General features: G+C 46.4%; 2 protein-coding genes across 3 annotated transcripts; both read left to right on the top strand.

Moving 5' to 3' along the window:
• Positions 1-672: 672 nt before the first annotated feature.
• POGLUT1 (protein O-glucosyltransferase 1) lies at positions 673-16,558 on the top strand. Of its 2 annotated transcripts, none has more exons than XM_036388827.1 (11): positions 673-1,664; positions 2,689-2,779; positions 4,601-4,744; positions 5,186-5,321; positions 7,919-8,040; positions 9,548-9,607; positions 10,597-10,696; positions 11,498-11,556; positions 13,367-13,534; positions 14,038-14,094; positions 14,704-16,558. In XM_036388827.1, the coding sequence occupies exons 3-11, from the start codon at positions 4,650-4,652 to the stop codon at positions 14,858-14,860; spliced, it is 954 nt and encodes a 317-aa protein (XP_036244720.1). In that variant the 5' UTR covers positions 673-1,664; positions 2,689-2,779; positions 4,601-4,649; the 3' UTR covers positions 14,861-16,558. The 2 variants fall into 2 exon arrangements, with proteins under 2 accessions (XP_036244720.1, XP_036244712.1); XM_036388819.1 differs by lacking the exon at positions 673-1,664 and adding an exon at positions 2,384-2,476.
• A 558-nt stretch (positions 16,559-17,116) lies between these two features.
• On the top strand, positions 17,117-25,394 carry TIMMDC1 (translocase of inner mitochondrial membrane domain containing 1). Its single transcript, XM_036382615.2, has 7 exons — positions 17,117-17,227; positions 17,334-17,499; positions 18,703-18,791; positions 22,100-22,167; positions 23,034-23,112; positions 24,065-24,175; positions 24,570-25,394. The coding sequence occupies exons 1-7, from the start codon at positions 17,133-17,135 to the stop codon at positions 24,667-24,669; spliced, it is 708 nt and encodes a 235-aa protein (XP_036238508.1). The 5' UTR covers positions 17,117-17,132; the 3' UTR covers positions 24,670-25,394.
• Positions 25,395-26,913: the final 1,519 nt, after the last annotated feature.

Raw genomic sequence — 26,913 nt, forward strand, 5'->3', positions numbered from 1 at the left:
AAGCAGGAAAATCTGGTCTGGAACCTGAGAGGGAAGACAGAAAACTTTGCTAGAACTAATGGATGGAGTAGTGATGTAGAGATGGCTAAGACTGAGTGAGGCCAGTGGAGGCAAGTATAGATATTTAAAAGTATTGACAATTTTTTGTTTTTACCTTACTAAGGTTCACACTTTTGGGGGAGTCTTCAGACCAGCCTCTAGTTGAACCTGTGGCTACTGCAGTTCTAAGGATTGTAGAGGAAAAGAAAGAAAGCAGACCCCTATGCAGAAATCAAAAGGAAGACAGAGGATCTCAAGGAGAAGATGGAAAGAAGGGATTAATTTTCCTGATTTGCTTAAAAAAATGTTTGGCCGTGCAACAAGGGTATAGGATGAGACAGCCAGAACTACTCAAGGCTTTCACTCTAGGAAGCTGTTACTATTAATAGCAGAAAAGACACAAAGATTCCCTTATTCCCTCACAGGGACAACCCTGGTAGAGAGGGCTGTGCTGGCACTAGCACCTTCAAGCAAGTGTTCAGAAAGTCCCTCAAAGTGACTTACTTCAATGGGTGCACACAGGATCCCGCAGACTCTGCCTGTAGGAGCTGCTGCCCTCCGGTCACACAGCCAGGGGTTGATCCCAATATTCACTTGGAGCCTTGCACAGAGCGAGCAGACTCGGTGCCTGGATTTTATCAGCTCTTGCAAATTCAGTAGAACTTCTGGTCTCTGGAATTTAGCAGTCCTTGGGAAACCTTCACGCTCCTTGTCAGCACATGCTTTTCCTCTTTGGTCTGTTTTCTGGTAATCGTTTCTCACCCAAACCTACAAATACCTACAGGACCAATTCAGTTTCACAAAAAGAGGCCTTTATGACTAGTGGAGTTGGAGGCTGTTGTGGCTAATCAATTCACCCTATAGAACTTTGTGTAAATGAGGCTCCTTCCTATTAATGAGCAACCACAGCTCCTCTTCCTGAAATCTAAAGCCACCAAGCTAAGAAAAATGAATGTTTAGTGTTCATATTCAAATATACAGACCCCATGAAGATGGAACAGACCTTCCCACATTCAGCCTTGGGAAGAAACATTGATTGACTGGTCTGGATTCATGTTTGGATGGTACCTGCTTATCCCCAGCCCCTCTGACCTACGTTCATTTGGGTGCTTATCAGCATCATCAACATCTAGCACCCAGCTGATAAGCCTGTCTCTTGAAGGATGGCTGAATGTGACCGAGCTGACCCAAACTCAACTACCAAACACTAAGTGGAGGGTAGCTTTGAATACTGCATTCTTACAAACCATTTTGCAAAGTGCAAGTCCAACACATTATGTTGATGGTGCTCAACCACCGATTCTCAGTTCTCTTCTTTCATGGAGCAATGGAATAGCTTGAGTTGGAAGGGATCTTTAAAGATCATCTAATCCTTGAAGGACATCAACCTGAATGAGTCCAAAGGAGGGCCACCAAGATGACTATGGGGATGAAGGAGCTCTCCTACAAGGAAAGGCTGAGAGAATTGAATTTGTCCAGCCTGGAAGAAAGACAGCTTAGGGATGATCTAACTGCAGCCTTCCAGCACCTGAAGATGGAGATGGACTTTTCACAAGAGCATACAGTGACAGGACGAGGAGGAATGGATTAAAACCAAAAGAGCATGGCTTCGGATTAGATATTAGGTAAAAAATTCTTTACTGTGAGGATGGTGAGGCACTGGAACAGGCTGCCTACAGCTGTTGATGCCCCATCCCTGGAAGTGTTAAAGGCCAGGCTGGATGGAACTCTGAGCAACCTGGTCTAGTGAAAAACATCCCTGCCCATGGCAGGAACTAAATAATGCCTTAAGTCCCTTTCAACCCAAACAATTTGATGATTCCATGACTCCTTGCAGTCCACAGCCCTGAAGTTGCGAAGAAATTGGCACAAATCAGTCTGAACCTTTATATAGTAACAATCAGATTTGTGACTTTAGATGCTCAAATTGAAGCAGGCCTTGGCAACAGCGAGTGGTCGGGCCAGGAGAAAGAGCCTCTTACAGGCTGGACCAAGTGCTTGATGAATCCAGGCGTTCTGGGGGAAGTTCTCCCCAAACTTGTCCGGAGGGAGCGAGGGCCAGCCGGAGAGGGAGTGAGGGCACCCGGAGCTGTGCGGGGCTGGCGGCTTCTGAGGGCGGACCTAGGAGGATACCTGGGGGCTATCCCAGCTCAGAGCCTGTCTGGACAGCGGCCGCTTGTGCAGCACGGCCCCATCTATCGCGACAGGCAGTGCCGACAGGCCACTCTGTCGCGACACGGCAATGTCCCAGTGCCCGCCCGCCCCCTCAGCGCTGGGGCGGGAACTACAGCTCCCATGGCCGCGCGGGGCGGGCGCCGCCGCCATCTTGGGCCGTGCGGCGGAGCGGCCATGGCCGCGGGGCGGGCGGCGCTGGCGCTGTGGGCCGTGGCGGCCGTGGCGGCCGCGCTGTGCCGCCTGCAGCCCGCCCTGGCGGCAGGTGAGCGGCGGCACGGCGGGACGGGACCGCGGGACGGGGCCGGGAGCCGGGGGCCGGGCGGGCGGCTTCCCCAGCGCCGCGCCCCGCGGCGGGCGGAACGCGGGCTGGAAGGGGCGCCCGAGCCGCTGCCCGTTCCCCGCCTCCCCAGCCCGCCGCTCGTTCTGCTGGCGGGCGGATCGAACCCTTTGGCTTTTCCTTCCTGTGTGTTTTAGATGCCAAGTGGAAAGCGATAATTGGGCAAATTAAGAAAGCTGTGGAAACCTATGAGCCGTGTGTAAAGGAAAATTGCAGCTGCCACCAAAGGTGAGACTGGTTTCCTTTCGACTGTGCAGGTCTCCGGACATGAGGGAATACTCACTGACTGTGCAGGTCTCAGGAGGGAATACTTTCGGCAGCACTGGTGGATTTGGATAAACCAGGGAATATTTTGGCCCAAAAGTGTCACATCTGCAGCTATGGGTCCCACACCTTGTTACCCTCTGCAGCTGAACGTACAGTGTGTTGGCATTTCATATAGACCACACAATAAACCATACACATAGCTGGTGACATTTCTCTTAACAGCCCACCTCTGCCTTCTCACTCAGTGGGACTAGGGGGTTTGATACCTTTAATCACCATTTTTATTTAAAGGAAGGAAAGGACTTTAGGAGTTACCACATCCTTCTGCCTTTAGGATTAGGATTTCACATGCAAAAACACAGATGCCCAACTTCAAGCCTCCTATTTAAAAGTATCAGATGTGCTCCCTCATTTTGGGGTTTGAGTACTATACTGGCTTTTAAAATCAGATGAGTCATGTTGAGCTACCGTTTGTACTCTCTGTTTGGAATTTTTGATATTCATTGCTCTTGAAATATTGATGAAATCTTTTTTAGCTGAGCTTTCCAGTCTTGCCTAAGTTCCAATCCAGATACAGCCTAAAGACATATCCTAATCTTTAAACATACACCCCACCAGCTCCTGCCCACCTTTGGGCCAAACACCTTCCCAAGTGGTTACAACCTCCAAAAATCTGCTGCAGAACATGACAGGCAATAGTAACATGAGGTGAGGATGGCTGTGAATGTGCCATGGCACTGCAACTCTCTTCCTGTTCTCAAGCTCATCCCGTTTGCATGCCTACCAGACTGCTCATGCTGTTGTGGCCAGACTATCTGCACAGTGGCAATTCCTGACACAGTTTTACTGCTCTCTACCCGATTAGGAAATAGCAGAATTCTGGAGGTTGGAGGGGACCTCTTGAGGTCATCAAGTCCAGCCTCTTGAGATCGTCAGTCCAACCCCTCTGCTCAAGTAGGGTTGCCAGGACTGTGACCAGTCAGGTTTTGAATATCTCAACGTTAATATGCCAAAGAAACTCCACATTCTCTCTCTGCAACCCGTACCAGCGTTTGACCACTCGCACAGTGGGATCACCCTGACAGTGTTTTCTTAAACTGAAACATTGATGCAATGTCTACCTAAAAGCAAAGAATGTTTCCTTGGCTGTTACAATCTGACACTGTCTATTACATGCTCCAAACAGTTAGATCACAGGACTTTTAGAGTAATTTTATGTAAGTTGCATCCTTCTTCTGTGTTTTCTTATATTCATTATGTTTGTGCTTCCATACTGTGTTCCTGGAGCTCGCTGGTGGTGTGCAGAAGTCACAGGACATGTGCTGCATAGGCCTGTCCTCCTGGGCCAGCTTTCACTCCCCCAGGGTTCCTGGGTGATGGTATTTCATGCAACTAGACTGTTACCTACATTTTTAATGTTTACACAGCGTGACATTCTGTGAGGAATTTGGTCTTGGTGTGCCCCATCATTTATGGAGAGCCAGAGCACAAGGGTGAAGTGAGCTGGAGGATTTTACCCAAAACCTGCCTGGGTATGTCGGGTACTTCTGTGAGAGAGTAACTAGAGCTGGGCTTTGTGTTCAGGCAAACAGCACATAGGTAAAAGTGTGAAACTTGATCCTGTGAACCTCTGAGGAACTTCCAAGACTTAACTTCTCACACCAGAGCTCCTAGAAGCTGCATGGAGCTTCTTTTAGCTAGAAGCCTGTTCTGCACACTGCAGTATTTAATGCACAGTATCCTCCCTGTGGTAGATAATAGTGGCTGATGGTTTTGTTTCAGTGTCTGGAAGCAGGACCTGGCTCCTTTTCGAGGTGGCATTTCCAAGGAGATGATGGCAGACGTGGTGAGCCGGAAGCTCGGGACCCACTACCAAATAATTAAAAACAGACTGTATCGTGAGCAGGACTGCATGTTCCCTGCAAGGTAAGAGCTGTGCAGAGGATCTGCTCTCCCTAGCTGGGACAGTGACAGAAGAATACTTCCAACACTGCCAAGCTGGCAGCTATTGGGTACAATGATATTTCAGAGGTCTGAATTCCTCATCAGAGGAGAAACCCAGAAGATAAACTGTTAGGCTTATATGCATCGATAGGAAAGTGTCACTGTTTCATTTCAGTGTACAAAGGGTTGGTTGGTTGTGGAATCCCATAGAAATTCAGGTCAGGCCAGATTTTATAGGATGTGTTGCCCCATTGGTGTCCATACTGCAGTGGGACTTGGAGGTTGCTGTAGGCAGTTCCCAGTTTGCATCATGGTATGGCTTAGGCTCGCCATCTCTTCTGCCTCTGGGCAGAGGAAGGCCTGCAAGAGACTGCAGGAGCCTGCCTCCTTATAGCTGTTTTGCCATGTGTCATTTCTCCACAGATGCAGTGGAGTTGAGCACTTCATTCTGGGGATCATCCAGCGCCTCCCTGACATGGAAATGGTGATCAATGTGCGAGACTACCCCCAGGTTCCCAAGTGGATGAAACCCATTATCCCAGTCTTCTCCTTCAGCAAGGTACACACACCTTCAAAAGCTGAGCATTTCCAAGATGTGCATGTTCTTCTTTCTCTTGGGAACATATTTTTGAGCATGGTTCTCTGCAGATTTTCCGTGCATTGAAATTGCTTGCTCCTTCTTGCCCTGTGTTTCCTTTTGCTTCCAGTTTTCTGACAGACAGACTTGCAGATCAATTTGATAAATCAGCTTTTCCCCTCATTAGCTCCTCTTCCAGGTCAAAAAGTGTACCTCTGTTGCAGTGGAATGATACACACCTGGGTGGGATATGTGCCAGTATGCCTCCCATTTGCTACAATACCTCTGTTAAAATTGTAGCCATAGTTTACCAGCTATATTAAGGATTTTTGATCATGTCAGTGGTCATACAGTAATCTCATTCAATGTGAATATTTTAGTCCTTTTCTGTGGTGCCACAGATGGGTTTTTCTATAATTTTGTCACCTTCTCTGAACCCTTTTCTCTTGGATTCCCTTTTCCACCTGCAAATGTGCACGCATATGCAGACATGCACACATGCATGGAGGCAATTGCTCTTTGCTTCACTGTTCCCAGACTCAAGAGCCCTCCTGCATCTTCTCCTACCTCTCTCACTATTAGACCTGACTGTAGCATAGTGTCTCATCCTTTTCAGCAAAACGCTCTTACACCTCAAGCTTTGGCTAATCTTGCTTTGCCTTGGTGTACGCCCTGTATGCCCAAATCCTGCACTTTCATGACAAATCCTGTTCTTGGCTGAGCTCCAGCAGACAGTAAGATACAAGGAGAAGCAATTAACTATTTGGTCTTGCTAGTTCAAACCCAACTCTGTTTCTGCTAACTTGCAGCATCTTACTCTGAACCTAAGTCTTCAGCTCATGCAATCTGAACCATAATATGATCCCTAACTATTGCCTACTCCGTGGCAGTCCTAAAACTGTCTCTAAATTTTCAGTACAGGCAATAACCATGTTTGCTGCTGGATGCAGCAGTAAAACCAAGCTGTCTTGCCCCTTGACCATTGAACAACCTTAACTTTAGCCAGCAGAACCCAAGTTTTTCCAAAGCAGGTTGCAGGAGTTTAATCTTTGCAGCCATGTTCATCATTCTGCCCCTGAGTGCCCTGCAAGAAACTGAGCTCTGCACTCACTGTTGTCCAGTATTTGAACTGTTACCTCAACCCTATCTTAACTGAAACCCAGTGACCCAGGCACAGCTCACATTTCAGCAGCCAGTGTTGGGAAGACTTCAGGGTGCTGGTCCCATTGCTTTCTAAAGCTGGAAGTATAAAAGATTGAAATATTGTCCTGTTCTGCATCTCAGAAAGTTGATCATGGAGCTGTCATGCTCTGTTACCAGTGCCTGGTTGTAGCAGGACTGAGAAGACGGAGAAGTACACAATCATTCAAGTTGGAAGGGACCTCAGAAGGTCACCCAGTCCAGCACCTTTGCTCAGAGTAGGACCAGCTCTGGGCTGCATCCTGCTCAGATCTGAGCATCCCTGGGGACAGGGCATCCACAGACAGAGTTGATGAATGAAAACACATTTCCCACTATCTAACTGGAATTCTTCCTCTTGTAATCAAAGCCTGCTGCCACTTATTCTGGCCCTGCACTACAGAAAACAGTGTGCCTCCTCCTGAACTCTCCATTAGGCAGTCGGAGATTTACATTCCCCCAAGCCTCTTCTTCCTGTGCACTGACAAACCCATTCCTCAGCCCTGTTCATAAGTCATGTGCACTAAGCTCCTAACTGCCTCAGTGGGCTTGGACTCTCCAGTATCTCCAGGTTACAGACAGATGGATAATGGTGTAGGAAGTTTACTGCTAGTGCAAGGAAGTTGCCCATAGTCTGGTTTCATGGAAGGGTTTAGTCTCAAGTGCTGGTCTTCCCTCTGATAATATATGGGGACTTAAGCAACCAAACAGGAGTGAGGAACTGGAATTCTTACATGACCTGGATATTTGTTACAGTGAATTGTTAAGTGATCTCTAGGAAGTCTGAAATGAACTGAAGTGTTAGAAACCTTAACCACAAAGTGTCTCTAAGTGCCTCTATCTCTGAGGAGGTAATAATGCCTCTTGACTTGTCATCAGAAGAAAACATTTGTTGCTACACATAGGCACAAGTCTTTAGAAAGGTGAGTTGAACTCAGGTCTTTTGCTATTTACTAATCAGCTGCATCATGGATCTCTTTTGCTATTTTCTACATGAAAGTTCTGTGTCATCACACTGCAAGACAAAGCCTTTTAAAAATCATTGAAGCATTTCATTATTGAGCTGTCTTCATATGAACCCTGCCCAGGGAGGAGTGGAGTCTCCCTCTGGAGAGGATTCCAAACCCACCTGGATGTGTTTCTGTGTAACCTGCTCTAAGTGATCCTGCTATGGCAGGGGGGTTGGACTGGATGATCTCCAGATGTCCCTTCCAACCCTGATAATTCTGTGATTCTGTAAGCCCAGCAAATTTCTTTGCAAAGCTCTTTTGGCCTCTTTTGGACACATAATGGAGAAAGCAAACAGAACTCCCAGAAGGAATATTTGTTACTGGTGGGCTCAGTCAGTAGACCAAAGCAGATGTTACTCTCATTCTTGCTTTACTCTCCTTTTTCTCAAGACATCTGAATACAATGACATCATGTATCCTGCCTGGACATTTTGGGAAGGAGGACCAGCTGTTTGGCCAATTTACCCAACAGGTTTAGGGCGCTGGGACCTCATGAGAGAGGACCTCAGAAGGTAGGTTTTGGAAATGGTTATGTGTGGGGGGAGGTTTCATGGAAGATAAAAATCCATCTTGCACGGGGCTAGTGTTGATGTCCAAGACCATAAGTCTGTTGGCCTGTGATCTGTCCTGCTGCCTCACATGAACTACCTACAGCCTAACTGCTGTATGGGAATTCTCCATGGAAACCTTGGATGATGTCACTGGAAGTTATAATTAGCTCCTCTGTTTGCAACCCTTTAGTAAGGAATGCAGAGGACAAACTATGCACATCCTTCATGCTGTCAGGGCCAGATTGCTATCGGGTGTGGGGAGAGCAGGTTTGTCAATAAAGTAACAGTTATCTTTTGCCTGCAGAAATCTCCCCTGACATACAGAAATATTCTGCTTTCTTTTCAACTACTTCTCTAGGAGCTGTGTTTTTTTCACTGCAGGAATGATCCAGGATGTTTGTATAAGCTACTGGGAGGCTAAAGGAAAGCCTTCTTTAGATCTGCTTTTACTTGAGCGTCATTGTGCAATAGAAAAACCTGGAACCATTCCTAGGAATCAAGAGTCATTACTGGGCTAAACAGAAGACATTTCTGGCTGGGAGTCTTCCTTTTGGCAGGATCTTTTGACTTACTAGCAGAGTAAGGGGCTGCTTCCCATGGAGAGTGACAAACCAAGTGTGCAACAATGAGTGAACACAGAAACAAAACAGCAAAAACCACCTCTGTGTAATTGACATCTGAATGCAAAGTTGAATCTTTTGCTCTTCAAAATCTGAAGATCCACGTGATTATTCATAGCTAAAGCTTGATGTGTTGTAGTGTAATGGAGGTGCAAAGCATTTACTCATCCTTGTGTTTTCACTATAAGGAGATGCAAAGCTTGACATGCACAGGTAGATCAGCTTGAGGGTCAGGACCTGCACGTTCCACCAGGTGCAGCAGAAAAGTATGGCAGAGTTCCTGAGAAGTGGTGAGGCAGGTGACTGCACTGGCAGAAAAAAACCCCAGGTTAACAGCTATTTTGAAGGACTTGATTAGGTTTAAAATGAAAGTGATTAGTAAAAACAATGAACTCTTGTGTTTTAAGTGCAAAACACTAGGTGGGTTTTTTGTTTCTTGATTGGTAGTTTTGTTTTGTAGTGGGAAATGACTGATTAGAAATTCTCTAGTCGTTTTTCATTATCCATATTCACTACAGCAAAATAAAGCCACTGCACAAAAAGTGGATTCAAAGCTTAGGTAAACTTTTAATGCTCTTCAAGGTTTGGTGGGGAGCTGTGTGTAATACATTGTTTTGCCTGAAAGGTGTTCTGGAAAGTAGCCTATATTATGTTGCCTTAAACACAATATTTACAGGAAAACCTGTTTCATTGGAGCTGGCTGAGGGGTTTTTTTATGCTATAATGAAGAAAGTGATTTCCATCAAAAATGAAGAACAGAAAAAGACACCATGCTGTGAAATCTGATGAGAGTGTTGTTTCATGGTTATATTAAATCATTTATTGCCATGTGTAAAAAATATTTTCAGATCTGCAGAAAAATGGCCATGGAAGAAAAAAATCTCTAAGGGATATTTCCGAGGATCCAGGTGAGTATTTTTTCCTGCAACAGATGATTCTACCAACAGGGGCTGTGACAGCTCTCTGTATATAGAAATTTCCATGCCTGCTAGGCCTAAACCCTAATTAAGAGTGTATTTTCCAAAAGTAAGGAAAGTGAGACCTGTTGTACAGCATTGCACTATTAGTTATTCTCCACAAGAACTGCCATTTGCAACTAGTTTATTATAATCACTTAATATTGGAAGCAGAAGTTATGATGGATTTGCCACATTATTTCTTAATGACTAAAACTGTCACCTCAGGAGCCCGCTTGTTTTGTTCAGTGAAGGGAACTGCAGGTGCTTGATATAAATTTAAAGATTTAATATTGCTGTTCATGCTTCCTGCCAATGTGAATGCTTTATTTGCTGTGCAAGTGATCCACACTGAATGAAAAGTATTCTGGCCTTAAGTTACCTGAGTGGTGGGGGATAAGAGAAGATTTTTTTTGGCCTCTCTCCAGTGACAGTTTGAGACAATGTTAAATCCTATACTTTGTTATACAATGTTAAACCCTATACTGTCCCTCGATAGGGAAGGGTTTCATGGCTTTCCAGGTAGGCTCATCAGCTGATGAGGAATGTGTCTCAGGGATGTCATAACCTTGTTTATCAGCAGTGTTTTAAAGCCCTGTCAGAGGGATCGCTGCTGAAGATGCTGAGCATCTTTTAACTTTCTCTAAGGTGGGAGTTAAAGCATTTGGCACTCATCAGGATAAAGGAAGCAGGATTTGTCCTGGAAATTGTTTAAATAATACTGTTAAATATATAGTCAGTCAAATTATTTTGGTACCCATAACTCATTCTCTTCTGTTAATATACCCTTGGCCAGAAATACACTGTGGTACACACTTCACAGTGTTTTGGGGGCACACAGGGAGGTCAGCCTCAGAAAGAAGCAGTGCCTCCAGTCCTGTAGTCTGTTAGCTGTGTTGAGTCATGGGGATTGGCAATTAGTGACAGCACTTCTTTTTCAGAACAAGCCCTGAGAGAGATCCCCTCATCCTGCTGTCCCGAGAAAACCCAGAACTTGTTGATGCTGAGTACACTAAAAACCAGGCTTGGAAATCTGAAAAGGTGTGTGGGTGTTTGTCTGTCTTCTGAGTGTGAAGGCCAGAAAGGGTGGCACTGCAAGATGGCTTTGATGGGAGAGAAACATCTTGTTGGAGAGTTGTGGGTGATCCTTAGAGTGGGGGAGGTTTGTAGTTCCCTTGATGGCTGCACCTCTCTGACAGATGAAAGGAAGGAGTCTCTAGAGCCTGGCAGGCCAAACACTTTTCTTCCTTCCACGCTTGTTGTTCAAGGAAAGGAGAACACAGAAAAAAATGAATCTCTGCCAATCTCCTCCTCTCCCACAACAACAAAATTGGCCAGCCCTTCCCCTTCTTGTCTCTGAGCTGCCTCTCTGGTGTTGTCAGTCTTCAAACCTTTTTCTGTTTGCTCCATTTCTTGATCCTATTGTGGATAACTTTCTGATAACTGTTGCTGATAACTTTTTAGTTTCTTACTTAGTCTACAGTCCAGCTCTCTCCAGACAGTCTTGGCTAATCCAGTTACACTTGGCTTCACACAGTCCATTGTCCCAAGCTGTTTTCTACTCTGTAGCTGCCAACAAAACATTATCATTTAATGTGTTTGTGCTGGCATTCACTTACAGGCAGTGTGTAATTTACTGAGCTTTTTTTCATGTTTGAAGGGCTGGGAATTCTTTATAATCCTTCTAACAGCCCACCAGAGAAGGTTTTCTCAGAAGTGGGAATGGAAGCTTTTAACACCTTACCTTTGTTTCTAAGTGAGAAGGAAAACAAGTTAAATCACCATTTGAAGCTTACTGTTTTGTTTTGTTTTGCTTTGCTTTTAAATTCTCTTTATTTTAAGGACACCTTAGGAAAGCCTCCTGCAAAGGAAATTCCACTGGTTGATCACTGCAAATACAAGTAAGAGTTTTGATTAGTATAGCTGTTCAAGGGCTGTGGGTTAGTCTTTCCTGGCATGATGTAGGGTCTCATTTTATTTTAAGGTCTAATTCAACAACCAGCTTCTTGTAGATATGAAAGCTTGTGAGCAGATATAAGACAGTTGAAAATTTAGGAGCTTAGCCTGACAAGTGCTGCCACTGGGTGTATGTAGTAAAAGTGAGAACCTGAAATCTGATTGAGCAGACACAGTATTAATTCATACTTTTTATGTTGTTTAGGAGAATGTGGTTTTGATTTACAAGGGTTTTTATTCTTTAACTACTTAATGAGGGTTTTTTGGTGTAACACTCTCACAGGTTTCTATGTGCAATATAAACTCTTAGTGTGTATGCACTTGTGTGTCAGATGTTTTGCTTTTTCTTCTGCTAGTTGTGATTCTGCCAGCCAGAATCTGCTGATATAAGAGCTCAGTCATTTGGCTGAATCTGTGTTTTTGTGCAAATGTGATTGACTTGTCTCATTTTGTATTTCACTAGACTGAAGCACAGATTTCTCCCTTCTGTTACACATACACTGCCCAACTCTGGTGCTCCCCAGCCCATCATATGGTGTAGGCTGAGACCTTCTCACACACTTTTGCTGCAGCCCAGGGTGGTAGGGTCAACATGAACTTTGTCTGCTCTTTCAGTGTAGGTGTTACAGCAGGCTGGGGTCATGGATGCTGGGAGCTGTGTCTGGAATTGGACAGAGGCATTTCCTTGCTTCCAGACCATCATTCTTGTTACATCTCACATTCTTGTTACATCTCTACATGTATTTGCTGAGTTCCTTATACAGTGAGCTGCTCGTCCCTGCCTTGAGATCCTAGGTAGTACAAAGGATGCAAAGTGATTTCAGATTTACTCCCTGTTATTTGCTGCTGAACTAAGTTTAGCTGTAATTCCCATCTTGCCCAAAATATATATAATATTTAAGCTCCATCTCACCCAAAATAGCTTCATTAAAGGAAGAACTCTCTTCCCCCAGCCCAAAATATTTGACTTCAAAGATCAGTTATGTTCTGGGGAGGTTTACCCGTAGGAAAAACAGCTTTCTATACTTCTATATAATAGGAGAAATGTGGGTTTGATAAAGAAAACAAGTAAGCAAACAAACATCCCTATGAGATACAGTTTGCTAAGAGAAATATCCCCTTGCCACAGTCAAGCCCACTTTACTGACTTGGCAGAAAATACTGAAAACAAAATTGTGGATTCTTTGTTATCTGCGAAGTCCATCTGTTGTATGCTGTCCCATTTAACCTCTTGGGGTTGCATTCCCAAGTTAATATCAAACAATTACATTCAGATTAAAGCAGAATCCTAGAGGAAAAAATAACCTGAGATTGATGTGGCAAAGCACAACAGTGAACAGAAAAGCTTCACTGCAAGGCAAGAGAGAATTGGGAAAAATTTCCTTGTGGTTGACAAAGCCTCTGGGTGACCCCATAGGGTCACAGAATCCATGCTGTGACCTTCCATGCCTTGCTGGCAGTTGTCCACCGGGCTCCTTGGTTTGTCATGGGAAGGTGCCTTTGTCAGAGGTAAAGCCTTACACCTTGAATTTCTCACTGAGTTTTGACAGACAGCAGAAACTCACCTTAACTTCAGCTCACCTTTCCTGTGAGCAGCTTCAGATAAATACCTTTCCTCTGCTTTAGTGACCGGTGTGCTGCTCAGCTGCTGCCTGCCAGGGAAGGTTCACTGCTGCTTGGAGACCAGCACACCTTCGTGCATTTCCTGACACAAGATGTGTAATCAGGTGCCTCTCTTTGCTCCTCCTGTTAAAGGTACCTGTTTAATTTCCGGGGAGTGGCGGCCAGTTTCCGCCTGAAGCACCTTTTCCTGTGTGGCTCGCTCGTCTTCCACGTCGGAGAGGAGTGGTTGGAGTTCTTCTACCCCCAGCTGAAGCCTTGGGTCCACTACATCCCCGTGCGGTCAGACCTCTCTGATGCCAGGTGTGGGGCCTGAGGCACTCGATGGGGCATTCCATACCACGGGGAAGCCTTTGGGAAGGGAGGATGGTTTGTGTTAGGCCATGAAGTGCCTCCACTCCAAGGCACCAGCCAAGGACTCTTGGAGCTCATGGCCTTTTGATCACTGCCCCCAGAGAATCCTTTGCTGATATTACTTGGGGAGTGCAGTTTCACTGGAGTAAGTCTTTCACTCTCACTGAAATCAGCAGGCACTAGACACTTAAATTTGCAAGTGGGCAGCAGAGATAAGGGGGAAGAAGAACTTATCAGTGGGCCAAAAATGTGTTAGCTCCCAGATTTCAGGATGTTGTCCAGAACTGATGTGAAACAATCAAGAAGAGAAGTTTCTTCTGTGCTCTGAGGTGAGCAGCACCTTCACTCACTTGTAGACTTAACCTTACCCTCCCCAACAATTTAGCCAAGGGGTGATGTTCTCCACTAAGCCAGTTGTTTCAAAAATTTTTTTGTGTGTGTCTTCATTTTAGGGAGCTCTTGCAGTTTGTAAAGGAAAATGATGCCATAGCACAAGAAATTTCAGAGAGGTAAGCAGTATGTCCTTCCTGGCTATTAGGCAGTCTTCTTCCAAAACATTTTCTTACACTGCTTTTGAAGGGGTTGCCCATCAAAGACAAGCCAGTATTAGTAGGATGCAGTATAACTGATCTTCTGCAGAAACAGCAGGAGGGCTGGAGCATGATAGCAAGCAGAGGGAAGCAGAGGGCAGGATGCTGTGCTTAGCTCTTTGGCTCACATGTGACCCATGTCAGGAACCCCATGGAAAGCTGGCAGAGGTTGGGAGCTTTCGTCTCACTATGAGACAAGCTGGCTCCTGGGAGCTGTGTCTGCACTGTAACCATTATCTATCCAGGCTGGTCTGAAGCAGCATGCATCAGTGCTGCTCCAGCTGCATGTGATAAGTGAAATCTGATATTTATTATCCCAGATAGCAAATACCATCCTGAGGATAGCAAAAGCACTGCAGCGTCAGAGCTGTGAGCATGAATGAAAACTGTAAAATTAAAACAGACAGTACAGAGCACTGCATGTTTCTCATTTGAAACAAGTGTGAAAGTTGATATACATCCAAACCAAAACTAATGACTCTTGTAGGAACTGGAAAACAGGCCTGACTGTGCCTTGTGTGTCTCTAGGGGACGTCAGTTCATCACTGAGCACTTGGACATGGAGGACATCTCTTGCTACTGGGAGCATCTGCTGTCTGAATATTCCCAAATCTTGACTTACAAAGTGAAAAGGAAGAAGAGCTACAGCGAGATCACTTCTGGACAGCTGAAAACAGAACTGTAGAGACTTGTCTGTTGTTCTCTTTGGCTCACTGTGGAAATCTGAAGATCAGTATTAACTTATTTCTTGCTCTCTCATACTTACCTTTCACAGCAGAACTACAGAGAAGTCAGCAGTAGGCTGACTTGGACATTGCTTCCAGGCACTGGGACCTGGTTATATTGTCACCACAAGAACGTTAAGCAGCATATTGGATTAAGGTTATTCAATGGAGTGGTCAGTCATGCATAGAGGAGGGATGTTAGCATTTAGGACTTAGTTACTACCTGTCTCAAAATGATCCTAAATCTCATTCAGTCAATGAGAGGCCTTACTGGACTTTTTACCAAAGGTCATGGCAAAGGACACAGACTGTGAGCTGCACTCAGCTAGTAAATACTTGCCCCTTTGGCAAATGTTTTCTCAGCTTGGTGATAGCACTTGGGGTATTAGGTGTTCTCTGACAGAAGCAGGTACTGGGATTTGGGGGTTACATTTCTGGATAGCTTAGAGTTTATCTTTATTGGGGTTGGGTTTTACAGGTTGATGGCAAGGTTTTGACATGCCCTTGAAAGGATAACTGATCCTTGCAGAGTTACCCTACCTACCTCACAGAGATCAGCATGTGCTGGTGATGGGGCCATCATCAGTGATGTGCTTGGCAACTGGGACAGGGATGGTTCATCCTCCAGCAGATGAGCTGGGTGCCTGCACAGCCCTGCACAACTGAGCCCCTGTTAATTATCTCTCACCAGCTGCCTGGCCAGACATCCTGGGATGTCATCCTTAGGAACCCACAGAAAGTATTCACAGAGGTAGATTCAGCACTTCCTTGTTCCAAAAGTGCTGAGTCTGCTTTGATCCCCTTCTGTAATCCTTCCAGGATTATTTTGGGTTTTTTTGGTTTGGGGTTTTTTTAGGGTTTGTTTTTTTCTGAGACTGATAATACATCTGCTCACTTCAGTACTTGCTTTTCTTCCCCACAGCTGTGCCACTTCTTTTTTAATCTCCTTCAGCCTGGTTGAGGGAATGTCTTCAGTCACACAGTAGCAGCTACTGCTCACATTACCCATTTTGGGTTGGTCACAGGCTGCTTGTGCTCGCTGTGTTTATGCCCACCACAGCCTCTCAGCTAAGAAGAACTGCAATTCCTGAAATGCTCTGTGCCCCCTAAGGGGAGAGGCTGGGAGGCAGCAGCATCTTCTCTGGCACCCAAATAGGAAGAGTGTAGGGTGGCAGGAGGGACACAGGAGCCTCCCAGGGGAGCACTCCTGTCGGTAAAGCAGCCTAAAGGCTGAGAAAGCAGCACATTATAATGGAATAGGATGATAGCAACAGCTCTCAGGCCCCTCTGCAGTCAGTGTGGATCAGGGAAGAAGGAAATTGCATGGAACAATAATATTTAAGTGCATGTGTGCCCTCACAGAGGCCTTGCAGCCCTGCTACAGGGACACAGCAGCTGGCCCTATTGATCAAGTGCTGGTTGCTGGGGCAGCATGTTGGTTTTGGGACCAGTGCTGGGGTTATTCCATCCAGCAAACAGAATGGGGCATTAAAAGAACGTGATTTCCCAGGAAAACTGTGCCAGAGTGGAAAGGGTTTTCTCGTTTTCTATTTTTAGCCAGTGGAGAGACAGCACTCCAAGAAACTGAACAGCTCTGTATGATATTTTAAAACCATTTGTAACAAAGTGTTTTTTAGAATAAAACAAACAAAAATGAAGTTTTGCTGACTGCATATTGCTGCATCAGAAGATTAATAAGAGATCTGTGAAGTCCCAGCTTTTACACCCGTGGATCTTGCAATGAGAAGTGATTGTTGCAGCTTAGGTGGCCCTTGGCCAAAGTGATGGTTCGGCAGGAGTGGGGGAAGAATCCCGGGAATTCCAGTCCCATGGGTTAAAATATGCACAGGCTGGGTGGGAAGGCCCGGGCACCTCCCCTGGTGGGGAGCTTTCGCTGCTTTGGGAAAGGAGGAATTCACAGCAGAGGGAGGGAGTTGAGTTGTCTTAGGGAAGGCAATGAGAGGCACCATCTCGCCGCGCAGGATTTGCGTCTTCCAAGCCTGGGGTCTGCACCCCCTCTGTCCTATGCAAGCCGGGCATCACAGCCCCCAAAACTCAGCTCCTCTCTGGCGGGGGGACAAACCTGGCCCTGTACAGACGGGCAATTATTTGGAGTAATTAATCAGTAATTAACGCGGAGCCGAGCGGTTCGGAGCCGCTCCGTTCGGGGCCGTGCCCCGCCGGGCCGCAGGGGGCGCTGTCGGTGCCGCCGCCGCTGCCGCCGGCCCGGCCATGGCGGAGCTCCCCGGGGCTCAGGCGGGCTTCGGGCGCCCCGCGCCGCTGCCGCAGACGGGCTGGGAGCGACTCAGCGAGCTCTGGCGGCGAGAGTGAGCTCCGGGCCGGGCTCGGGTGGGACGGGCGGGGCTGGGCGCTGGCGGTCCCGCCGTGCCTCCCCCGGCCGACCCTTTGCCCATGGCTGCCCTTGCCTTGCAGCGAGCAGCAGCAGTTCCCGGAGGAGACGGTGAACATCGCCAAGTCGGCCTTCACGGCGGGCGTGGTGGGCTGGCTCTACGGGGGGCTGCCCGCCTTCGTCAGCGCCCGCAAGGCCTTCATCGAGAGCAGCCACGGCGAGATCTTCCAGAACCGCGCCGATGCCGTGGTACGGGCCCGGGGCTGCGGGGGGGAGCGCTGGGCACCGGGGCACCGGGGGAGGCCTCGGCCTCGGGAAGGCGCCGGGGGCGGAAGGTGCCCTTGGAGGCGCGGCTTGGGGTGACAGCGGGGCCCGCAGGAGGCCTCGCGTGTGTGGGACTCGTGTGTTTGCCCGGTTCTGGGACTAAGAGTTTGCTGGGAGTGTGTAAGTGCGTGCAGGTCAGCTGTGCGGGGATTAGCGGGGCCCCGTCACCCAAACTGCACGCGGTTAGCTTCAAAAAAATGTCCTTCGTTACAGGGAAGGTTGGCAACAAAACCAGAGTTTACCGTTCCGATTAATGTGTCTCGAAAAGGCTTTCTGCTTCTAAGTTTTAGTGTGCTGACAGGAGACTTCGCAGTATCAAACTGGGATTGTGCTCTTATCTTATTAATGTGAGTCGTTTTTAGACCATTTAAAATTCTTTTAGAACAACAGCGCAACAAAGAACGCCTGTGACATTTTATAGATGTATTTGAACTTCTGGGTGTTTGTTAGTCAATTAAAGTGTTGCTTACCTGGATTATGAGGAAGAAGAACCCTTTAAAAATCTGCCCTGATGTAAATTTTGTATTACTTACCATTAGATTTGGCCTCTGATGTGGTGACCTGTAAATTACCACTGCCTGGCTTCACCCTGGTGACTGTGGTATGTCTGAACCCAGGCTAAGCACCTACACCGCAAGCACTGGAAGAGAAGATTTATTTACTTTCATGGCATTAACTGCAACATTTTTAATCTTTGTGAAGCTTCTGTTTATCGCTTATTTTAAAAAAACTCTTCGAACTAACAAGTGCCAGTGTTAAATAGCAGAGCTTGATGGTATGTTAACATTTAATGTAGATGGTTATTATTTACTTGCTATTATTTATTGATGGTTATTATTTATTAATACTTATGAACTCATAATAATGAAGTCGTTTCTGGTTTTCCTCCCTTCTCCTCTGCTGCTTTCCTGTCCTAGAAGAGCCCTCCCACTCCACCCAGGATTAGAAAGACCAGTTGGCATTCCAAACTGGAATCCGTTCTCGGTTTTCCCGTTGGTGGCTGGGAGCAGCTTTTGCTCCGGAGGTGGCTGACTCGATCAGAGCTGGGGTGCCACCAGCCCCCTGCCCTGGCCTGCAGGGTGCTGGCAGGGAGCTGTGAGCTGTGACATGTCCTCTCTGTCCCCTCAGCAATCGGCACACCGCGCTGGTCTCCGCAGCTTCATCCGCTACGGCTGGCGCTGGAGCTGGAGGGTCGCGGCTTTCGCCACCGTCTTCAAGTGAGTGCTCCTGATGGCAGGGGGAGCAGAGCAGGAGGGAGGAAGGGAGGGGAGGGAATGGGTGTACCATGAAAGGAGGCAAACCTTCTTAGCATGGTCACTGTGGTGAAGGAGGAAGTGCAACGTGTAAACCCAACAGGATGCAATGATTAATTGTCCTTAAGCTTTCTGGTGCTGGAGTCACACAGAGCTGGCCAAGCTCTGGCTGAAATGAGTCCAGCAGGGGACCCATCCTGAGATGCTTTGAAGCCCTGCCTCCTCTTCCCCACCACCACCTCTGCTCTTGGGGCATTGCTGTTGGGTTTGACATTGTGCTGGATCATCATAGATGGGCAAAATGCTGAATACACAGAGGCTTACCTAAATACATGGGACAGCTGACTGTGCAAAATGACTACATGATATGGGAAGAGTGAGGTGAACAGCACACTGCAGCAGCAGACACCTTGGCTTACCTCATCTCCCAGGACTCCTGCAAATCCAGCTGGGGAGAGCTTTGCAGAGACCCTGCAGCACTGCCAACAGGAGGACTTCCTGCCTTGCATACTGGGGAGATCAAAGGTTGTCCCAATGACCCCTTCTTCATTTCCCTACCATTGGGATATGGCAAGGAGGTCTGGAAAGAATAAAACACAGTGCTCAGATCAAGCATCCAACCTCGCCCCCATTTATGCCTCAAGACATTTAGTTATGCCCTCAACTGGGACCTGGCAGGAATAAACAAGTCAAACTAATGGAGCAGATTGGCAAAGGATGGGGAATGGAAAGGGAACTGGTGAGGCAGAGACCATGTCACACATTTGATACCTCTCCCCTCATGCTCACTCCTCTGCAAGTGTGGCTGCATTCCCAGCTGGCATCCACATGTTTGACATCAAGATGTTCTGGGGTGCCACTGCCTCCACTGCCCTTCAGGATGGCATGGCAGTGGGTTGCAGGTTCTTGTCCTTGCCAGCAGTGCCCACAGCTCTGGTGATTGAGGCTCCTGGTGTTGCCTTACCCTGAGTCTGGTTGATCAGGCAGGAGCATGAAGAGGGTTTGACCTTTTAGAATTGCACCAGAATCCTCATCTTCTAATGGATCAACACAAACCCTAAGTGTGGAAAAACCCTGTTTGTACATCTGTTGCTGACTTGAATGCTGTTCTTTCTTGACAGCTGTGGTATTTTCTGAGACCCCTGTCATAGGGAGGGAATGATGAATCTGACTCCATGTTCTTAGAAGGTTAATTTATTATTTTACGATCTATATTATATTAAAGAATACCATACTAAAGAATACTGAAAGGATACAGACAGAAAGGCTAAAAGATATTAATGAAAAACTTGTGACTCTTCCCAGAGCCTCGACACAGCTGGCCTGTAATTGGCCAGTAAGTAAAAACAAATCGCTTGAAACCAATGAAACAACCACCTGTTGGTAAACAATGTCCAAACCACGTTCCAAAGCAGCAAAACACAGGAGAAGCAAATCAGATAATTACTGTTTTCCTTTTTCTCTGAGGCTTCTCAGCTTCCCAGGAGAAGAATCCTGGGCAAGGGGATTTTTCCAGAAAATATGATGATGACAACAGCTGCTTTCTGCTTTACCTTCTTCTCTTTTTGTGCTTTTTCTCTGAGGGAGTGTTAAAGTGTGATGGCAGTTTCTGGAAGTGCTTTCTAATCCACATTGATTTTTGTCCTTTCTGCTATATCCCATTCCTCCCCGTTTGTATATGCTGGTGGTACTCGCAATTGTCACTACTCCTGCTTTGTGTACACTGGTGTTACAATTCTTTGTTCTTATCCTCAGACACTTGCAGGGGATTGTCTTGTTCTTGAGCAGTTGCTGAATATCAGTCCTACCACTTCTCTGTACCTGTTTAGGCCTTCAGATTTTTCCTGTACACACAAAACCAATGCAGAGAGTGTTCTGCTTCCCTGATTTTCTTCCTTGGGTGCTTCAGTGCATTTCTGACAATAGAAATCAAACTAAGCTTGGTCTTCTGAGCAAAGCCCTTTTAAACTAGAAATATCTCCTTCCCTATTGCTCAAACCAGTAAATTTATAAATTTAAACCTGCACTGACTTTCTCTGCAGCTGTGTTCTGTTTAAGTTTTCCTTCTGCTTTAAGATCCCACTGTATTGACTGGCATTACTTTATATTTCTGTCTCTCTAATATTTTTGTTCCTTTCTAAATTTCTTCCTCGCTGTCTCTTGGTTTCTGTGGCTCTTTTTAGTTTAGTCTCTGTTTTTAGGCTTAGTTAGCGTGCTGTTTGCTTTCTCTCCTGGATCTTTTGATTTCTTTGGGTTTTCTGGATTTCTTTGGATTTGACATGTAACCTCGTTATCTTCCACCAGGTGTCTCCCCTGCAGTCAGATCTGCCCCTTTTTCACCAGCCCTTTGGAAAAGGTTCTGAACGAAGCTGTTTGCTGCTCCACATTGTTTCTGTAAAGCCCAAGTTGAAAATTCCATCCTGCAGTTGTGAAAACCTTAAGTTTCACAATTAAAACCCGAATTGTTTGGGTTTATCTGTGTTGGGAAGGAGAGGAGGATTGCTGCTGGCTTATCAATCAGCAGGAGGCTGGGGAATATGTGGCTGCTGAACTGAGAACAGTGTTTTGAGGCTTAGCTGATGTTTAGGAGGAGTTGGTTAGCCTACCCCAGAGGGAAATCTGATGCCACAAGTGTGGGTGACCCTGCTGGTGTCATGAGTGTGATTTAGGCTGTTGTACTGAGGTCTGTTCACAAGGCAGGATCTTACTGACACATGGATCAGCTTCTGGGGTGAATGGCCTACATCAGGACTGGCTGACTGATAGGGCTTTTTCATTGCTCAAATGATTTTCTCCTTGACTATATTACATGTTCCTGGGCACTAGAACAGGTCGTTCAGAGAAGCTGTGGATGCCCCGTCCCTGGAGGTGTTCAAGGCCAGGCTGAATGGAGCTCTGAGCAGCCTGGTACAGTGGAAGGTGCCCCTGCCTGCAGTGAGGGCTTGGAACTGGATCACCTTTAACAGCACTTCCAACCTAAACCATTCTGATTCTATGATTCTATGATAGGAAAGAAAAATCTTTGATTAAAAAAAAGAAGGAATATCTCAGATCCAGTTCAGGAGCTCTGATAGTCCCTGGCCTGTGTCTGTGCAGCTGCCCACAGTAAAGTCACAGAAGTCATGGCTGGCATGTGTGTGCTCTAAACAGATGGGCAGCCAGGCAGTTAGAGGCAACCTGAGGGCTGGCTTAATGAAATCCAGCTTTATTTCAGGCTGTGTTTTGCTACCCCTCTCTTTCCATGTGCTGACTTGTGTGCCTTGCCTTTGCAGCGTGGTGAGCACGGGCCTGTCTGCGTACCGCGATAAAACCACCATCAGTAATTTTGCTGCAGCAGGAGGTAAGAGTGCTGTAACCTTGTGTGCTTCTCTTTGTTAGCAAGGGTTGTAGCAGAAAAGCATAAGCAAGTTTCCACCTCCTTTGGGATTGAGCAGCTTCTGTGCTCTTGGGTTTTGTTTCTTGTTCCAGTGAGTTTGCTCCGTTGTTTGCCTGCTGCGTGCCTTTATTTGTAACAGAGATACTGATGCACTGCTGAACCCATTGGGGAGTTTTGTGGTTAATCTCCAAGATACTTGCTGGAGTGTTTTGGGTGAAAAATGCTTCTGTGGGGTAAAGGCAACACTTGGTGGATAACCTGTTCTCATAAGCACCTATTTAACAGAGAAAGCATTTTTTTATTTCTACTCTTGGTAACAATTCAGCACACTGTTTATAGGCTGCCCTTTTCATGCTAAGTTTTGCATGCCCACTTTTGGCAACAGGGCTCTGAGTAAGTGATCTCCTTGTTCAGTTTTAGAGGCTTTATTGCCCTTACACTTGTGGATACACTTTTTACTGATCCTTTCTGCCTTACATGGCAGCTACTATTATTAGCTGTTGTTGAACAGAAAAGAGAGTGAGGGAGATCATGCTCCAGCCTAGAGAGAGCTTGGTTTTACTTTCATAGATACCTCTATGATACAGCAAAAACTTTGGCAGTTTTTCTGAAGCAGAAGGAACTTCGTGCAGTGTTTCAGTGCAGAGACCATGGTGACTCTGTGGTGAAGGTCTGTCCCACTGGCCATGGCACTTGGTTTCTGCTCTGTTAAAAGCAGATGTCAGCTCATCTTTCTGGAGAAGAGAAATGCAGCAAAGCAACTCCCAGTGTTGGTGTGAGATGTCTGTGGCGGGGCTGTTTCTAGTTTCAGTGGTTTGTTCTTTTTTTAGCCTTCACAGGAGCCCTGTTCAGAATGCACTTGGGCCTGCAGGGCCTGGCAGGCGGCGTCGTGTTTGGAACAGCGTTTGGGTGAGTTGTGACTGCTGCACACACCAAACCTGGAGTCACAGGTGGGGCTACAGGAGCTTCCCTTCCTCTCTTGCCTTGAGGGATTCTCTGTATCCCTCATGATGATCACTTTTCTCCACCCTTTAAACTGTTTTTCTTTTCTTCTTTGTTTCTTGTTTTGTGTTTTGCTGTTCTCTCAGTAGTGAGAGCTCAGTGCTCTCAGTAGAGAATCTTATTTGATGCTGTTTGCTTATTAGAGGGAGCAACATAGGCTCCACCAAAGCTAAAATGGGAAGTAGAAGCCATTAGGAAACACTGAGGGAGTAGCTGCATGGCTGGGCTGTAAGGTGACACGTGTCTTTATGTGTGTCTTGCAGTCACGAATCTCCTAAAGTTCCCTGGGGCATGGAGGAACCCATGGTTCTGTCTCAGAGGCTCTGTGCTTCTGGACAATGACTTCTAACTCAGGAGAAATCTGACTTTTCAAGCAGGACTGGGATTTCTTCTCAAAGTGCTGACCTGTAAATATCCTCACAAGTGAATCTGAGGATCCTACCTGAAAAAGAGAACGAGCTTTATTTGTGCTGCTTGGCACCTTCAGGATGGTACCAGCTGTGGGCATTTCTGGAAGCAGCCTAGGGAGCTTTACCATTGAAAACACAAGTACTTCCAGAGCTGGATGGAAGCTGAGTAGGGGCATCACTGTCTGAAATATAGGTGTTCTATGGGGTCCTTACTGGGCACCATAAATCCTTCCACTCCTCTGTCCTGTGTATGCCTGTCAATGAGAAAATTCAAATTACATTATCACTGGGGCTCCAGTGAGTCACAGGCTGGTGGGTGACAGTAGAACAGGAGTACCTTAGTCTGTGCTGTGATGTGAGTTTTGGGCCCCTGCATGCTCCTTTTGCTGATGGCAGTAAGTTATTGCTGTTGTGTGTCCCCTGGGTGACTTCTCTGCTTCCTCCCTCAGGGTTCCTGCAGGAGGCCTCCTGATGGCAATGTATGGCTTGGCTGGTGAGACCTTGCAGGAGAAGAGGAGTCGTGAGCGCAGGGAGCTGTACGAACAGAAGCTGGCAGAGTGGTGAGGAGCAGCTCTGTCCCTTCAGTTGTGGGCTAGGAGGGTGTCTGGGCCTGTGGGTTCAAACATTTAGAGAAACCACAACACACTAGGTTTTCTAAACCTCAGTTCTTGTCTTGGTTGTTGGTGTTGTTCACATACCAATCTTAGAAATGCTGATTTAGTCTTCCCAGTCTCTCCTTCATTGCTTCCTTCTTTCCATCCCTATTAAAGAGAGGAAATAAGGAGGATAGCTGGAGGCTTGGGGGAAAAAAAGGCCATTAAACTGGTCATGTGAATTACTGAAACTTACTGACTAGTTCTAGAAGAAATTTTCAAGAGCTTGGATTCTGCAGTCATGTCTCTGTCAGGAGGATACAGGGATAAAATTGCTTTGCACTCCCTCTTCTCTCCTTAGGCAATCCAGACTCAGTATGACTGAAATCTTAGGCCAAACAGAAAGCAATGCCCAGGGAAGACCAGAGATGGAGACAGCAAGAGAACTGAAGAGCTACTGAGCCTTCCCCAGATCTCTGTTGTAAGAAGCTACACAGCATTTTGGTCCTGCTTGATCCTTCAGTCACGGGATCATGGAAGTTGTTTGTGAATGCAGTTGTATCCTGTGAAAAGGTGTTTTGCTGAAAACATTGTTCAGGGATGGATATCACTGCACAAAGAGCTTGGAAGGGCCAAACCTGTTCCACCTGAGAAGTGGAAATACAGACTTTACAGACCAGAAAGTGTCATGTAGCTTTGGGAGGAAGTGAGGGTTCCATAGTCTCATCTAGAACCCATTTCACTGCTGAAAATATCCAAACCACCAGTGATGTAGAAATCCTTGAGGTAAAGGAGCCTGTGAATGGTTTGTGTGCTAAAGGTGCCCTGAATCCAAAAGTTAATTATGCTCTGGTAAAAGCTGCTCTTCAGACAGTGCCTGAACAACTTGCTAATGGTGGTTTCTTACTTGGACTTGGGATTTTGCAGTCAGTATGGAAGAAGGGTGGAGGAGCTGGGAATTACATGAAAATACCCTGAAAGAGGCATTCTATTTTGGGTTCCTCAATAGAAGCCTGAGGGTGCCACAGAAAACATGACTTATTTCTGGTGGTGACAGTGGAAGCCTTGGCACTGTGGACAGCTTTAACAACAAGAAGGCCTCTAATTTAATTTGCAATTTGGAAATCAGGGGATGACTTTGAGAGAAATGTAGTTCAAGAGATTCAATAAAGCCATCCAGCAGTGGTGACTGTGTCCATAAGCTCTTTATGTCAGTACAGCTGGTACTGTGTTCCAGTACAGTGTTGGTACTAGAGAAGCATCCTTGAGTGATATTCCTTGAGAAGAGCTCAGAGATCCCACCAGACATCCCTGTACCCAGGCAGTAACAAAGGCAAGAGCCACGAGAGAGCCAGCTCTGTTATTTTGTTCCAGAGATGAACTGTTCAGTCAGAGCTGTGAGCTGTGGGTGGTGCTGCAGTTACTCTACAGAACATTGTCTCTACTCAGAAGGGTGAGGTGGCCCATCACTGTCCCCCCAAAGCAGGAGGTCAGAATTCCTGTTCCCTTTCTTTGTTCTCCTACTGAAAGGAATTACATCCAGGCAGGATTTTCGGGTGTTCTTCTCATAAGAAAAGAATCTGTTCTGGTTGAATGCTTTTCCAGATAATTAGTGCTGATTGAAATATGAACAGTTGATCCCACAGAGTGTATTCCACCCACCCAAAGCAGATTTTTGGCACAGTTTGCTTTCAAGAAGGTGTTGTGTTTTCTGACTCCTGAAGTGAGCATTTAATTTTTTAAACACTCCAGTGTAGCTCATTTTTCCATTGAAGAAACATGTGTATTTCAGGGTTGTCATCAGCCAGCTCTGATTTTCCTTTTCTATGTGCAGATGAAGGATCTGCAGAGGTATGGATATATCTTTCCTTCTTCCTGTTTTAAGCTGTATGTGTTGGTGACAGTAATGGTGTTGTCCTTTGCCCCCCCCCAAAAAAAGAAAAGAGCCCTTTATAAGTCACATTTTTGCCATTGTGCACACACAGCGATGTCTTATCTTCTTCTTTTTTATCTTCTTTCTTCTTGCTATTACATCCCCACCCAATATCCCACACTCTTATCTGTACAGCAGCTCTGATGACATTTAGCTGTGTCATTGCTCTGTCTCTATTCCTGTTTGGTGGTATTTTATGTGATGCCTAAAGAATACTAATTTTCCTGTGCCTGACCATTGATGCAGGGACGTTCTTCCTTGAGAGGGGAGGCTGAGCAAGGTGTAGCAGTTATGAGGATTTTCTCTCTGTGCAAGGGAGGGCTGCTACATGTTCTTAACGGGAAGCAGAGACTTCCAGCTACGCTCAAGATTAGCAGCCATTTGTTTCTCAGTTTCTTGCTGAATTTAGCTCCCTGCACTTCCTTATTTCTATGACTCCTGAACGGGGTGTGAAGAATTGGTTCAGAGTTTGTTTCTTACATACCTGTAAAGGATTCTTCACATCCCCACTCCCTCCATCCCCAGCAAAAGCACAGCACTGAAATTATTGACCCTCCACTTTCAGATTAGGTAACCCAAGGAGCAGGGGTGCAGTGAGAACACCTCGTACTGGGTTTTGCCTTTGCAGGGAGCCTCCTGTTTGGAGGGAGAAGGATGATCTGTGGCTACACTGCTCAGCTAACCCCTGGCAAACAGAGGTGTGAGGGGTGTGGAAGTCACAAGTTGGGTTACCTCAGTGTCATTTTGTCATTGCTGTCAGCACACTGGACAG

The sequence above is a fragment of the Molothrus ater genome, chromosome 2 (genome assembly GCF_012460135.2).
Source record: "Molothrus ater isolate BHLD 08-10-18 breed brown headed cowbird chromosome 2, BPBGC_Mater_1.1, whole genome shotgun sequence".
In the NCBI taxonomy this organism is placed as follows: Eukaryota; Metazoa; Chordata; class Aves; order Passeriformes; family Icteridae; genus Molothrus; species Molothrus ater.

Coding starts and splice junctions, on each gene's coding strand:
- POGLUT1 (XM_036388819.1), top strand. CDS start 2,389: ATGGCCGCGGGGCGGGCGGCGCTGGCGCTGTGGGCCGTGGCGGCCGTG. Junction 4,745..5,185: donor GACTGCATGTTCCCTGCAAG/GTAAGAGCTGTG, acceptor ATTTCTCCACAG/ATGCAGTGGAGTTGAGCACT. Junction 5,322..7,918: donor CAGTCTTCTCCTTCAGCAAG/GTACACACACCT, acceptor CTTTTTCTCAAG/ACATCTGAATACAATGACAT.
- TIMMDC1 (XM_036382615.2), top strand. CDS start 17,133: ATGGCGGAGCTCCCCGGGGCTCAGGCGGGCTTCGGGCGCCCCGCGCCG. Junction 18,792..22,099: donor GCTTTCGCCACCGTCTTCAA/GTGAGTGCTCCT, acceptor TTGCCTTTGCAG/CGTGGTGAGCACGGGCCTGT. Junction 24,176..24,569: donor GAACAGAAGCTGGCAGAGTG/GTGAGGAGCAGC, acceptor TTCTCTCCTTAG/GCAATCCAGACTCAGTATGA.